Consider the following 15,146-nt stretch of genomic DNA (forward strand, 5'->3'; position numbering starts at 1 on the left):
AAAACTAAAGACTCTTTCTTATTAATGTGAATCTTGTCAACATCTTCATTAACATTAAGAAAGTAACTAAACCATTGCTTAGGGATGATATACATAAACTGTCGGCAATGAAACTCCACTGTAGAATTAACCAAATGTGAATTACAAGATTGGCATTAATTATAGTTTCTGATATGTGACTGACTTTACATGATGACAAGTAAAAGAGGAAAATGTAATAACTAAAATAAAGAAAACAAAAGCAGAATGAGAGAAGTTTGCAGATCCTGTGATTGATTGTTCTCCACCGTCTACCTTTGCCCTTCTTTGAAGTGAAAGCTACCTGAAGAGTATCTTTAAAGAATCAATAATCTCTTTACAGAAATTCACAAGATTTCCTGGAAACTCTTTGGTCCTTTGATGCATATCTTGGTGTTCTCTGTCTCGCTGATTTGAATCTTGATAGAGTACTCGTCTTCTCTACTGATCCTTTGATCCTCATCGTTCTTGACGCAGCTTTGGTAAAAGAGGTAGTTGACTATGGTGTCAAGAACCAAGAAGAGAGCGTACAAGTAAGCTATGAACGCTCCTTCGAGAGCTATGGAGGTGATGCCTCTATCTCCTTTGTAATAAGAGCTCACTACTCGGTACTGAAACAAAGCTTCTACGCCTGCTAAGCAGAGATTGGTAGGCAGAGAAAGAGCCAGTGCTGTCGAAGTTCTTCCTTGGATGAGAAGACACGCCTTGAGAATCGTTGTGTATCCTCCTGAGGAAGAGGAAGTTGACGAAACCAACGCTAGGTTGGAGATGACAAATGCGTTTGCGAGGATGATGGAGTAGATAATGGCTGAGGATAAGGAGAAGAGAGTGTAGAAGTTTCTTGAAGAGAGTCCGAAAGATTCAATGAGATTGAATGATACAAAGAACAGAGCAAAAGCAGAGGCGTTTGCGGAGAGAAGGAAGAAGGAGTTGCAAATGTAAGTTCTGAGAAGACGGAAGTAATAAAGAGAGGAGTCTCCATGGCTGTTTGAAAGAAGCTTGATGATGTAAGCTTTGGAGAAGAGGAGGAAAGTGAGGGAGAAAGGGAGAGTGAACAGAGAGGAAGAGAGGGTTTGTGAGAGTTTAAGGCTTAGAATGTTGAAGAAGTCAAGAGAAGAAGAGAAACCAGCACCGCGGAAGAGCATGTTTAGCTTCCCATGAAGGGAGGAAGAGGAAGAAGAGAAGAAGGGCTGAGAGAGGAGGAGAGCGGCTGAGAAAGGGAGGACAAGGGCGGCTGCGGTGGTGGCTCGGTCATAGTGTTTGAGGAAAGTGTAGATTGATCTTCTCATGATCTTGCTTGGCTCTTCCATTGTCTTCTTCATTCTAGTTTTGCTATTTTTTTTCTCTTTCAAGAAGTTGAAGATGTGTGTGTTCTTGAATGATCCACCAAATCTTGAAATAGGTTTCTCAAGCAAGGTCTTCTATATATATGTATATTTATAAACATGTAATGCTTTATAAATGAATATATGTATATATATTGCTAAATAATTTGTGGGTTGGGTGTTAATTGTTTAAGAAGGGAAATAGAGATAGGCCAACCGATTTTGCCTGACGATGAGGAGTTGGTTAGAAAATTTAATAAACTGAAACTCTCTTCTTTTTTTCTTGTAAAGCAAATAAAAGGAGCAATGCTTTTTTGCATGTAAATGATTTTTCTTGTGAGTAGAAATACAAATATAATATCATACAAAACGTTTCCTTGTTAGGTTAAATTGGGTATAATGTAGATTTGTTTCTTAGGTAATGTTGTTAGGAGAAATAAATCTATTTTTTTGGGTTTGATTTTGATACATGTTTCTTGAAAAGTCTGTTGCTTGTATGATATGCTTACTGTTATAATTGGATTTGGATGCTTACAACACACTCCATTGCATAAATACGTATGTATATGATATATACATTGAATAGATGTATACAAAGGATTGAAAGCTTAGTAACTATAGGTTTGAGGAAGCTGGAAGTCTTAGCTTTCAAGAAATTGAATAATGATAAGAACTCAAATGAGTAAAATAAATTTTAAATAACTAAAATTATAATGGAAAATATGGGTGCTCGTGTTATGCTTTTTCATAATGCAAACAACTTAGAATGGTTCTTGAGTGAGAAATTTCCAAACTTTTGGCGAGGCGACTTAATCATATGCAAGTTACCAAACCGACTATAAGATGGCTTTAGTGAAAAGTAAGAATGTTTACAAAAAGTCTATAGCCTATATACCATGTTATCTACTATATAGTTTAACTATATATAATGTATTTTATCCATGTGTATATATTAATTAACAAGCATGTTCTTATAACAATTATATAATATGAAATACAGCCTTTTAAATCAATCAAATAATCATTTGGCTTTGTAAATAATCAAGAGAAGGATTTTGACAGAGGTGAGAAATTATCAAACTTGTCCAACCTCTGGTATGCAGACTTATTGACTTGGACTTGGTGGTTAGGGAGCTCTCCATTTGCTTGTTTGAAATTTCATATTTATTGTATATAGTTTCTGTATATTATTAAATATTCTTTCGTTTCTTATTATCCACTATCAATAATTTATTTCTGTTAATGGCATATTGTAACAATTTAGGCGTGATCCATCATTAGTGAGTTCCATTAGAATGGTTTAGCGTCTACCAGGTAAGAAAACTTTTATGTATAAATCTACACGGAGAATAAAATTTCAAATTGTATTTGATAGAAAAACTCAAATTGAGAAATAATAAGAGTTAAATGTATTAGTTTACTTGTAAATCAGGTTAAAACTCACAAAAAGGTTGGTGGTGTTGGTGTTTTTGTGTTTAGTACAACCAAACATCTAAAACACTATGGTTAGGTGAATAACCAATACGAACCCTTCTCGTTGACATGCTTCTTTCTTACACCACCTAATTATGTATGCTATAAATCACTATTTTATTTTTTTTGAAGTATGATGGTTTGTATAGATATTGCTACTCTTGAAACAAATACAAAACAACAATTTCTTAGATTTAATTATAAATGTTTACTGGTTTCTCGTGTGGCTAAACAAATGAACTAAAGTAACATATACTTAATTAATTGGTGTTTAATCAATAATAAAAAGTGGATACCATACTTTATAGCTAATCAAAACTTAAAATGAACATAGATCCTATTAAACACAAAAATGGTTGGGTTATAGACCTTGGTATGGTGGGACTAGAAGCCCCTCCACAAACTAGAATAGACAATATGCTACGACTAATCTCAGGTCAACGTTCTCAAAAAGTCAACGTTCTTCACATAGTTGCACTTGCACCTTCTTTTTTTTTTTGAAAAAGGGCTTTTAATTGCACTTGCACCTTTACTAACTGGAATTGTATTCTGTTGACACAAAACTTGAATTATATTTTTGAGTTTAAACTTATTTATTTGATAACAAGAAGATTAATTTTCATAATTTGCAGTTTAAAATCTACACTCACAACCTCCAACTAATAAACCATTTATTATGCCATTATATATCAATTAATTAGTAATCTCTCAACGTAGGTTTAATATTATTTATACTTTATACTATCATTATCATCATTATAATTTGTAGATCAAATAACTCGTCAATCATTGTGTAAGTGTGATTTGGATAGTGTTGTTTTATCAACCGATCCAGAATATTGTGACATCTAATCTACCTAATGAATTATACATCTTTGTATGTATTATTGACAATTGAAATCTCAGGTTGGAATTTAACTCTAAATTGTATAAAATACATATTAAGATTAACCATAACTACAAATACCGTTTTTCACTGATTGACATATAATATATTTCAATATTTATGTATGATCGCAGGCAAGAATTTAGAACCGAATAGTAATAGAGACTACTAAGCAAAATTAACATTAGGATTAGTTCGGATTATTTATTTTAGTCTTTGTCAACACAAGTACTTGTTACATAACTCGAATGATTAAATTGCAAAAGAAAAATAAATTCACGTGGAACGACGGCTGGAATGTTTACCTGTGATCTGTACTGCTGTGGCCAAGAAATAAAACTACATACATATGGCTCATAGAATAATTACATCTCAGAGTTTATCCAAATTTAAGTTGACTTAGAAACATGCTATAAGACAAACATTTCGTAGTTCAATAGAGCTATAATTGAAATAGTTATCGAATTATAAGAGAAACAAACACTAGTTTACAAAAATAAAACACTGCATGGTTGGCACACATGCATTATATAGTTGATATGATATATGTACCACCCTCTGCAACTGTTCTAAGCCGACAGATTCATGGAGGGGAAGATGATTTTCTTTAGATGTGTATTGGGCAGACTAAAATAACAAACCAATTTTCAGGTTCATTATGTTGGGCTTAGTTGGGTCAAAACTTTACCATCAATCTGGGTTCATATGATAGCCATATAATTGTCATGGATTTGTATCCAAAACTTTGTTTGACCTTTGTCATGGACTTGTATCCAAAACACAATCTCCGGACAGGATTTGTGATGGGTCTAACTGCTTGTTAGATGGCAGAGATGTCCTCGAGTCAGGGTAAAAACAGAACAGTTTCTCCTCGTGGCTGCTTCCTTTGCACACAAGTCACTGAGTTACATATCTTGAGACGGATTAGCGTACAAATACAAGACCATCAAACTGGGACTTGTTACAAAACCATTAGCAATGCAAGAAAAATGACAATACAATGTTGGATTTGTGAAAATCTATGTTCAACTCTATATTGTCGGATTAGTACAATATTGTCTATTTTAAACTTAAGAAACTAGTTAGAGTTCGACACCTCTTTATATATTAGACTTTTTCTTTTATCTAACTTTCCGATGTCGGATTTGTTTGATATCTCGAATACAATATCTATTACAAGATAGATTTCAGTGTTTTTATTTCTTTCTGATAAAAATAGATTTTGACAATCACACCATCTGGTATATGAAGTAATAATGTATTTCGTTATGGTAAGCAGATAATTATCGTTGACAAATAAAACAAAGTAACGAAGTGCAATGAATCAACGAACGCAGACACAAGCTCGTCTCGTGCGCTCAATCGTTGTCGTGTGAAAAAACAAACCCTAGCGACACAAATGGTGGAACATGAAGACCTAAACTCCCAAGAACATAACGACGATCTCCTTGTCTTCCCGCCGATCAACCACGAGAATCTCTACACCGATGGTTTCGACATGGAGCGAGAATCATCCCCCACTCCCTCATCTTCGTCGTCGTTCGGTTCAGACGGACGTACGAATTTAACCGGAAACCGCAGTGTCACCCGTTAGAAACCGACGGAAAATCTCCGCCGTCTCGATGGACGTTCTTGAGTCACTACTCAGCATTCGAGACTAGTATCATCCAACGTTGGTGGAAGCTCCTTCTCGCGCGAGTATTGCCAAGGTTCCGGACAATGGTGTCGTGCCTATGTTCCTTCTCGGAGACTCTCCGGTCGTTTTATCCAGTCATTGTCGTCGTAATCTGGTGGTGGATGCGTAACCGAGCTCGCCGACGAGGAGAAACCGAAGCTCATCTTAGAGAGAGTATCAAAGAGAGAGACGAGGTTTGTATCTACTACTCATACAAAGTGTTCGATGAAATGCACAATGGTTAAATACTCTGTTTCTAACAGTTTCTTCCCTTTCTCTATTTTTACTGCAGGTAATAGCTAAGCTTTTACATCAGATTGTTCAGATGAATGAGTTACTTATAGAGAAGAAACATTCGAATTGATTAAGGCTGTTGTACTAGCTCAAACTAGAAGATTCACACAGAGATTATTGTCAGTTATTGTGACAAGACGAGAACACTAAAAAAAAAGTTACCTGAGTTTTTATCTTGTGATACACATACATCATATGTTCTTCTTCGTCTTGCTCCTGCGTTTCGGTTTTGGTTTCACTTTCGGCTTGGCTTTATCCATCTTAGGACGAATCTTTAAGCTGAGTGCACGAGGATCCACCAATGCAGCCTCTTCTTTCTTCTTCATGGGTTTGAAAACCTCTGTGACACAAGGATCAAGCAGCTCGATGGAGCAACTAAGCGTAACACCGAGTGACATTGCCTCTTCCCAAAGCTCTCTTCCTTTCTCAAAGTCTCCTCCTTTACATAGTTTTGGTATGAGCAGATCATAAACCTGACCATAACCACCCACAGAGCTTCTCTTCATCTTCTCAAACAGTTGGAGCGCGAAATTCACCCGCTTCACACCACAAAGAACTCCAATCAGATCATAATAGAACTTGCGTTCGGGTCTCAGCCCTCTCTCGATCATCTCATCCACCGTTTGGTTGCCTTTACCAAACCTCCCTGTCAAATACAGAACCCTCACAACGAAGTAATAGCTAGCTGTATCGGGTTCACACCCCGATCTCTTCATCTGTTCTAGAATTTGGCAAGACTCTTTCACCCTCCTCGTCCTTCCCAAGCAAGAAAGCAATATGTTGTAACTAAGAGACGTAGGTTGGACTTTGTAAGACCTCATCTCCAACATAATGTTCAAAGCCTCAGGGACAAGACCAGAAGGGTTTCGAGTCACGTTTCTTTCGCATAAGCATGTAAGCATTGTGTTGTAGCAGAACAAATCCGGACTAACCCCTGCTGATTTCATATCTTGTATAACTCTTCTTGCCTCCTTCACGTTTCTTTGGACCGACCAGCCGAATAAAAGACTTCTGTACACAGACAATTCGTTACCGGATACCAAGTCCTTGTGATGGTGCATCACTCCCAATGCTCTCTTCACATGTCCTTTTGAGCAAAGCGCGCTTATAATAGTCGTCACTGTGAAGCTATCTTGCGGGCAAGAGAACTTGTCCAAGATCTTGAAAATACCTATTGCATCTTCTTCTTTGCCAATCTTAACCAGAGTTTCAGCAACGAGGCTAAACGTCTGCTTATCCATGGCCCTATTCTCCTTCCTGAGATCTGATAAGAGTATCTGAATAGCTGTGTAGTCCTTCTTCTCAGACAAAACTCTTAGGACATGGTTGAATTCCTTGTCCTGTAAACTGGAACCAAGGTGTTTACAAGACCAGGAGAAGAATCTCAAAAGCCTTCTCGGTGAAGTCTCGTTCTTACAGGAGTCAATCACTTGGGTAACGAAGTTGGGTGATGGAGAAACCGAAACCTTGTTCAAGTGTTCTTCAAGTTCATCAAGACCACCAATGTGGGAAGAAACAATCCGAATAACTTCCTGCAACTCCGTCGATGCATGGTCTACCAAGTGATTAGAGCATAAACAGCGCGTCAGTTTTGTAGTATTCGTTAGAAACGCTAACCCCTTTGATCTGACTAACGAAATCATTGTTCTATGAGGAATTTCATCAAACAGTTGGTCTGCACTTGCTCCTTCAGACTTCTAGAGATGACTAATCATTGAAAGGGTTGTGAAAATGCTCCCCGAAGATACACGTTTCTCAGAGCAATCACAGCTTCGGTGTAAATTCTCCAAAGGAACACGACAATCAGATTCTATTACAAGACCAGCCTTTTTTGCAGAACACTAGCGACTGGCTGTAATACAAATAGACAGATAAGTCGAGTACAACACCGTAATCAAACCGGATTAAACCGATAATTGGGAGACGGTAGTTCCAGGAAAAATGCTAACCGGATTGATTACCCCGACACGTGATAAATACTATTTTGTTATGGATAAATTGAATCTCCCGATATCTTCTTGCTGCAAGCAACCATTTATAACTTTCGAGTTTCGAATAATTAAAATCATATAATTGGTCAATGGTCGATGGCGAAAACGTAATGAAAGTTGAACCGGTTCGAGACGTGTCTTGCGGCGAATAAACTTGATATATGTTATGCTTTTCTATCCCGCATTGGTCCACTTGGGCGAACCAGATTCGCGTCTATATAGAGCCAGTCGGAATACAAAAATATTATAAGCACGTCGACTACTTACTACAAAAGTTTAGCTACTTAAATTAACTATTTTTATGATTATGACAACTAAACAATTTGCTTCACCCAACCACTAATAGGATAACATATTTTTTACCCTGACACTATGTTTTTTTTTTCTGTCAAGAATATCACATTTATCAATATAAATCCAAAAAATATGAGATACCCATATATCATTCCATTAACACAAGTTTTCTAGGTTTGTCCAAAAAAAACAGAACTTTTCTAGTGTACACATTCCATCCATTTTTGTTGGTCATGTAAAACTATATGGCCTGGATTATGAAAATAACAAAATGGATGCGGTACCGTTTAAAGAAAAATATCATATTAGACTACGAATTTTGACTTAGTGTTTGAATATTAATATTAATATTGGGAAATTGCATCCACTATACACAACAAAAACCAAAATTCATTAACTAATTAAAAACACTCCTTTTCTCCTACTTTCTCTTCCTATCTTTTTCTACTTTCTCTCTAAAAATCTAATTTCCCTTATTTTTTTGGTTATTTAGCAAATAAGCCCTTGAATATTTGGTTAATTTTTTTTGGGAAATTGCACTAGATGTCAAAGTTATGATAGGTAATTGGGTATATGGTACAGGGACTGTGCAAAATGAGGTAATGCCCAAAGTGTCCTTATATCCATAAGTAAATCCAAACCAACGCACACTGACACGTCAAAAGTAATAGATTGACGCGACAGTTTCCTATAGTAGAAGAACCAATAATGCAAACAACCTCGAGACTTCTGAAAACGCAAAAACCCAAAGAGATTTGCGGTATTAAATTGTTCCATTATATTGTCTCTTCCGCCTAAACAATTATTGCAAAGTTCAGTCTGCAAAATCTCTCTTTTCCGAGTTCGTAATGGTCTCTGCAAGACTAGTAGATTTTCCAGAAGACATAGAAGATGAAACCGATGTGGAGTTACCTCAGATGATGTTCGCGGATGGAGAGGAACCAGTGGGCGTGAGGGTTCTGACTTACCAGTCCTCCCGATCAATCAGCTCCATCGTCAATTCTCTCAACGAAGATGAAATCCGATATCTGAGAGCTTCATCTTTCGGTAAATTATTGGAGATAGCAGAAAAACCGGCTTTTTCTGGTAGATTTGTTAGATATCTACTCTCGCGTCAACTTAAGGTGCAAAAAAAACATGAAGCGTGGTTTCGTTTTGCCGGTCACCCTATTAGGTTTTCCTTGCGTGAGTTCGCCATCGTCACAGGACTTCGTTGCGATCAACTTCCCAAAAAATCGCAGCTGAAGAAGAAAAAGAACATCAACGAAAAACCTTATTGGCCGCAGCTCTTTGGCAGTATGGAAGAAATGCGAGTTTCGAGGGTGGTGAAGATGCTTCGCAAAAATACCGTTACAGATCCAGATATCCGGATTAAATTGGCATGTCTTGCTTTAGTGTCGTCTGTGTTGCTGTCAACGAATATAAACATGAAAATGCTGAAGGAGTATGCAGAGCTTCTTGTAGACATCGAAGATTTTATGAGTTACCCATGGGGACGTCTTGCATTTGATATGCTGATGACAAGCATAAAAAACATAGATGAGATAGCGTTATCTCAGAATACCACCGCGTTAAAAGGTTTTGCTTTAGCTCTCCAGCTTGTAATTGTAGAAGCGGTACCGGCTTTGACAGAAGTGGTTCAAGATGCGTTGTCTTCTTCAGAATCGGAAAGTGAAGATGATGAAACAGAGTACCATGTCTGCAAGGCGAAGAGGAAGACATTGAATCCGGCCCACGCCCGAGAAGTAGATAGAAAAGCATTTCAAATGCTAGTCGACCCCACGGAAAGGAAAAGAACTCTTCCAAGTCTACCATTGCATCTGCATGCTCCTTAATCATCTTCATCTTCAAGTTAGTAGCCAGTAGAACCGAAGACACGATCGCCAGACATGCCAACTTAATCCTAACTTCTTTATCTGTTACCGTTTTTCTCCTCAGATTTTTCAATGCAGTTGTTACCCGAAGATCATCGCTTCTGCCAAATAACTCGGGCCAATAGGGTTTTGCCTTTCTCTTCAGCTTCGAATTGGTTTTGGATTTTTTAGGATACTCCCCGCAGTTTAGTCCCGTAACAATTGCGAACTCGCGTAGGGAAAACTTTATTGGTTTCCCAGCAAACCGAAACCAAGCCTCATGTTTCTTCTCGACCTTTAGCTGCTGTGAAAGCATGAATCGAGCAAATCTTCCCGAAAAACTTGGTTTTTCGCTTATCTCCACGATCTTCCAAAAGGGGGACATCCGCAATGTCTGGATCTCATCGTCTTCGAGCGATTCAAGTATGTGATTAATGGATCTGGAGGACTGGTAAGTAAGAACTCTAACTCCAACCGGTTCTTCCCCCGCCGCAAACATCATCTCCGGTATAGAAATCATATCGTCGCCAGTTATGGGTTCTGGATGAACCGGTAATGGAGTTTCGTCCATTTTTCTACAGTTTCTGTTGTTTGAAAAAATTAAAACGGAGCGGAGAAGGAAAATGACCAGGGTCGCTGATGATGATAAGCTTAAATTAAAAATAAAACTTAAATTTTGAAAAATTTTGGACAGCAGACCGTCATTATTTCTCACGAAGCGTGCATGTAAACACTGACACGACGTCAATCAGACTCTCGGAGACGGTGCAATAGGGTTATAGGTGTATCCCGTTTTTTCACGGAGTAAATTATCACCAAGAAGCCCAATAACTTTTTGAGTAACCGGCCCACAAAAGGTTTAAAAATTTCCCAATTAGGTATTAGGGCCTATATATTTACTTCCAGGTAACCGATTATTTATATTTACAAAATTATATATGCCGTGTCGATATGTGAGCCACTAAATTTACCAGACTATGAATTAATACCGGGTGAACAGAAGGGAAGTCCCAGAATCAGATCGGAGATGCAAGTGAAAGGAGAGGTACCGAAAAAATGATTTTGAAACCTAGAGGTCTAAATCTTGTTGACCGGAAACTTTGTAGAATTTAATTGACAAAATACTCTGCAACTGCAGCATCCTGCCTATCAATTTGTAAAATATATCAAAACTCCTCTCTGTTCAATTATTAGAGCTACATCCGGTTGCAAAATCTTATATCATAGTTTTAAATTAATGTAGCCGGTTTCGCCTAGAGTATTGCGTTTTCGTTACAAATTATATTATTTTCGAGTAACCCCGGTAGCAAGTAACGAGGAAGGTGTGGCTAAAGGAGAAAATGGGCAACGCATGTAAAAAATGACATGGTTCGCTAATTATTAAAAAGTTTGCATAGTTCTGCAATTACCACCTTCAATTTTGATTTCTAACTAAATAGGCCATTTTTTTTTTAGAAATGTTATAGCATCTTGTAATTGAAAAACCTAACCCACACTACTTATGTGATAGTCTCTTTTCTTAATTTCATTGAATAACAATGTCTAGATCATGCACATGTAGCATGATAGGAGTGCCATGCTTCAACTATTAAATGTGTTTCATTCAACCATTCAATGTAGTCTGAAGAGTATATGTGATAAAATCATTTTGTATACCATCGATCTTAACTGAAAAAAATTGAAGTCCTGTTTTCTCTAGTATTTTTTTTCGAATTGGATTATACGAAGCCGGCCGACAAAAAAACAAAGACGAAATGGGAAAGCATCCTAATGTTTGGTATTTTGGTTTGATCATAGATTTTCTCAAAATTTCTGTCAAATATAATTTTTATAATAATTGATTTTGATATGGAGATGCATCTTATCTAGGCTGTATCCACCATTAAAAATATCTTATGATATTTTCCAGATAGTGACGTGGCCTTTTCTCTATCTCAACCAAACTATCCTCACCACTTTATTTCCTTTATTTTCTCTGCACTTTTTTCTTCCACGTCATCTCCTTGTCCTAAAAATATCCCCGCGCGTCTCACCAACGCGCACTGTCGGAGAAACTTCCAATCTCCGCCGTCCATTCTCATCAACGCCTTCAGATTACCATCGTCCATTTCCCCTTCTCAGCGTCTCATTATTTGACCCCTGATTGACAAAAACAAATATCTCTCTCTCTCGTGTTTTTCTCACTTCTTGTCGGAAAGGAAACTCTCTCTCCTCAATCTCACCGCCGGCGTTGCTTCGGATCGCCGGTGATTTTTGTTTGAGCTGCTATCGATTGTTGATTTCAACACTTTACCGGAGATAAAGAGTTTGACTTTTTTGTTCTTAGATTTAGTTTTTGGTTTAACGTTTCGATGGCTATAAGATTAGGTTGGGTGGATAAAAAGAGTAACTTTTGGTTTGTTGTTGTGAAATGAAGTGACTTTGAATAGACAAATTAGGCGACTTTGTAGGGACACTGTACCGAAACCCTAAGTTCTGGTTTGGCCATGGAAGTATCATAGCACTTTCTCTTGTCTGGGTTTTATTTGTCTTAATCTTTTGTATAACCCTCTTTTTTTTTAATTTTTAGTGGAAAATTAGTTTCTTTGATTAGATATTTTTGTGGGTTTTGTGGGGTTTTGTCTGTAAATCTGATCATGGATTTGAACGGAGAGTGTAAGGGAGGAGGAGGAGATGGGTTTATTGACAGAAGCAGAGTTAGGATTTTGCTTTGTGACAATGATCCCAATAGCTTGGGAGAGGTTTTCACCCTCCTTTCACAGTGTTCTTATCAAGGTATATTTTATATTCAGTTTGATGATGGATTTGAGTTTTTTTTTTACTCTTTGTACAATGAGTATTGTGGATGGCTGTTTTTGTAGTGACGTCAGTCAAATCAGCAAGGCAGGTGATTGATGCACTGAATGCAGAGGGGCCTGACATCGATATAATACTGGCGGAGATTGATCTCCCAATGGCCAAGGGTATGAAGATGCTAAGGTACATCACACGTGACAAAGATCTTCGGAGAATCCCTGTCATCAGTAAGTTCCATTTTCTTTTTAAGTATTCATTTACTTTCTCTACTTAGCAAAGTTTTTTTTTAAATGCATGAGGGTTTGCTGTATGATAACTAATCTTATGATATTTTTCAATTTAAGTGATGTCGAGGCAAGACGAGGTCCCTGTGGTGGTAAAGTGCTTGAAGCTAGGTGCAGCTGACTACCTTGTGAAGCCTCTTCGGACCAACGAGCTTCTCAACTTGTGGACACACATGTGGAGAAGAAGACGCATGGTTTGTTTTTTTTCTATCTTTAGTTCTCTCTATGCGGTTAACTGTCATATTCCTTGTTATATGATTGAGCGTGTGTGTGTGTGTGTTTGTTTTGGCAGCTAGGACTTGCTGAGAAGAACATGTTGAGCTATGAGTTCGATCTCGTGGGATCTGACCCAAGTGATCCAAATACAAACAGCACCAACCTCTTCTCTGATGACACAGATGAGAGAAGTATTAGGTCCACCAATCCGCAGAGAGGAAGTCATCAGGAAAAGGAGGTGAGATAGTATTATGAAAGTCTACAAGTCCTTTCAAAATAGGCAAATTAGCTAATTTTTCTTAGTTTGCGCTCAATGCTTTTGCTGGCAGTGGCCTGTTCCTACTGGTTCCGTTTGTGCTGGCGATGGTGCTGCTGATGGCACAGCCACGTCAACTCCTCCCGTTGCTATCATAGAGCCTCCTTTGAATCATCTTCCTGAACCTCACCATGAGCCTACCAAAAGAAATACTAATCCAGGTGAGATTGCATTGCTTTGATGTAGCACTTTCTAATAACGAGTCTAGCTTCTAATATAGCTACGGTTTTTGTAGCGCAATTTTCTTCAGTACCAAAGAAGAGTAGATTGAAGATTGGAGAGTCCTCCGCTTTCTTCACATATGTCAAGTCTACTGTCAATGGAAATGGCTCAGTTCATCCAGGTATGGCTGAGAAGCTTCAAGCGGTGGCAAGTGAGGTGATCAACAACGCCAAACAAACACGAGGAGGTAGAGAGACTGAGAAAAACAAAGCTCAAGGAGAGAACTTAGTGAACGGCACGCTTGAGCGGTCACGCACGCTTCCAACACCAATGGAACTTCATGGCAGTAGGAGTTACCAAGAAGTTCCAAATTCTATTGAGCGGTCACGCACGCTTCCACCACCAATGGAACTTCACGGTACTAGGAGTTGTTACCAAGAAGGATCTATGGATGATGCCCGGGTTGCTGCTGCTAAGGATTCATCTCAGTTCCCTGCGCAAAATGCCTATCCTTACTATATGCATGGTGTCATGAACCAAGTTATGATGCAATCAGCAGCCATGATGCCTCAGTATGGTCATCATCAACATCCTCACTGCCCGCCTAATCATCTGAATGGCATGACAGGGTTTCCTTATTACCACCACCACCACCAGATGAACACATCGTTACAGAACGGTCATGTGCCTTTACAGAATGGTCAGATGCCTCCTATGGTTCATCATCATCATTCTTGGCCACAGGTGGGAAACCACCCGTCTCCTAACGAGGTGAGAGTGACTAAGCTTGACAGAAGAGAGGAAGCGTTGCTTAAATTTAGACGTAAGAGGAACCAAAGGTGTTTTGATAAGAAGATTAGGTATGTGAATAGGAAGAAGCTTGCTGAGAGGAGGCCACGTGTTAAGGGTCAGTTTGTTAGGAAGATGAACGGCGTAAATGTTGACTTGAACGGGCAGCCTGAACCTGACTCTGCTGACTATGATGACGAGGAAGAGGAGGATGAAGAAGAAGAGGAGAATCGGGACTCGTCTCCTCAGGATGATGCTCTTGGGACTTGAGAAACATGGGAGAACTGAAAACCTTGTTTGGTTTTATGATGAGAAACTTTGCTTGATGATGATGATCTATTGACACGGAAGGAATGATGCTGCTGCTCATGTTGGCTTAGCAGAGCATTGAAAATCACTATGTAGGTGTGGCTTAGCTCGTTGATAAAACATAAGATGTGTTTGATCTTGTTCACTCACTTTCAGTGAGTTATGTATAAACCTTTCTTCTCCTTCCAGCATTTTCCTTGGATTTTATTTTTCCTTTTGTTCCCTCGTCTGTTTAAACATGTATGACCACTCCATGGAAAGGTATAAAGAGACATGTGTTCCATAACTTTAAAGCATCCCTTTTTGCTCGGATAGACACATGTCTGCACATGCAATCCTGCTATAGACAAAGATACTGTAAGAACAAACAACAGTTACTGTGTTGGTCTTTATGAACCAAATAAGTGAACTACTTGAGAGCATTGCCGTTCTTTTTGGGTTCAAGCTCAGTTGTATATTAAGGAC

At 38.3% G+C, this 15,146-nt stretch overlaps 3 protein-coding genes across 4 annotated transcripts; 1 reads left to right on the forward strand and 2 right to left on the reverse strand.

Moving 5' to 3' along the window:
• Positions 1-33: 33 nt before the first annotated feature.
• On the reverse strand, positions 34-1,912 carry LOC103860586. The gene has a single exon (XM_009138215.3). The coding sequence runs from the start codon at positions 1,338-1,340 to the stop codon at positions 366-368; it is 975 nt and encodes a 324-aa protein (XP_009136463.2). The 5' UTR covers positions 1,341-1,912; the 3' UTR covers positions 34-365.
• Positions 1,913-5,303: 3,391 nt separating this feature from the next.
• On the reverse strand, positions 5,304-8,330 carry LOC103860588 (pentatricopeptide repeat-containing protein At5g61370, mitochondrial). The gene is made up of 2 exons (XM_009138216.3): positions 5,834-8,330; positions 5,304-5,541 (listed from the first exon to the last, which is right to left on the reverse strand). The coding sequence occupies exon 1, from the start codon at positions 7,312-7,314 to the stop codon at positions 5,863-5,865; it is 1,452 nt and encodes a 483-aa protein (XP_009136464.1). The 5' UTR covers positions 7,315-8,330; the 3' UTR covers positions 5,304-5,541; positions 5,834-5,862.
• A 3,518-nt stretch (positions 8,331-11,848) lies between these two features.
• Positions 11,849-14,970, forward strand: LOC103860589 (two-component response regulator-like APRR1). 2 transcript variants are annotated; one of them, XM_009138218.2, is made up of 6 exons: positions 11,849-12,584; positions 12,671-12,832; positions 12,950-13,083; positions 13,182-13,343; positions 13,435-13,582; positions 13,672-14,970. In XM_009138218.2, exons 1-6 carry the CDS (start codon positions 12,446-12,448, stop codon positions 14,640-14,642), a joined length of 1,716 nt encoding a protein of 571 aa, XP_009136466.1. In that variant the 5' UTR covers positions 11,849-12,445; the 3' UTR covers positions 14,643-14,970. The 2 variants fall into 2 exon arrangements, with proteins under 2 accessions (XP_009136466.1, NP_001288903.1); NM_001301974.1 differs by having other exon boundaries at positions 12,446-12,584; positions 13,657-14,642.
• The last annotated feature ends 176 nt before the right edge of the window (positions 14,971-15,146 follow it).

Source organism: Brassica rapa, chromosome A03 (assembly GCF_000309985.2).
Source record: "Brassica rapa cultivar Chiifu-401-42 chromosome A03, CAAS_Brap_v3.01, whole genome shotgun sequence".
In the NCBI taxonomy this organism is placed as follows: domain Eukaryota; kingdom Viridiplantae; phylum Streptophyta; class Magnoliopsida; order Brassicales; family Brassicaceae; genus Brassica; species Brassica rapa.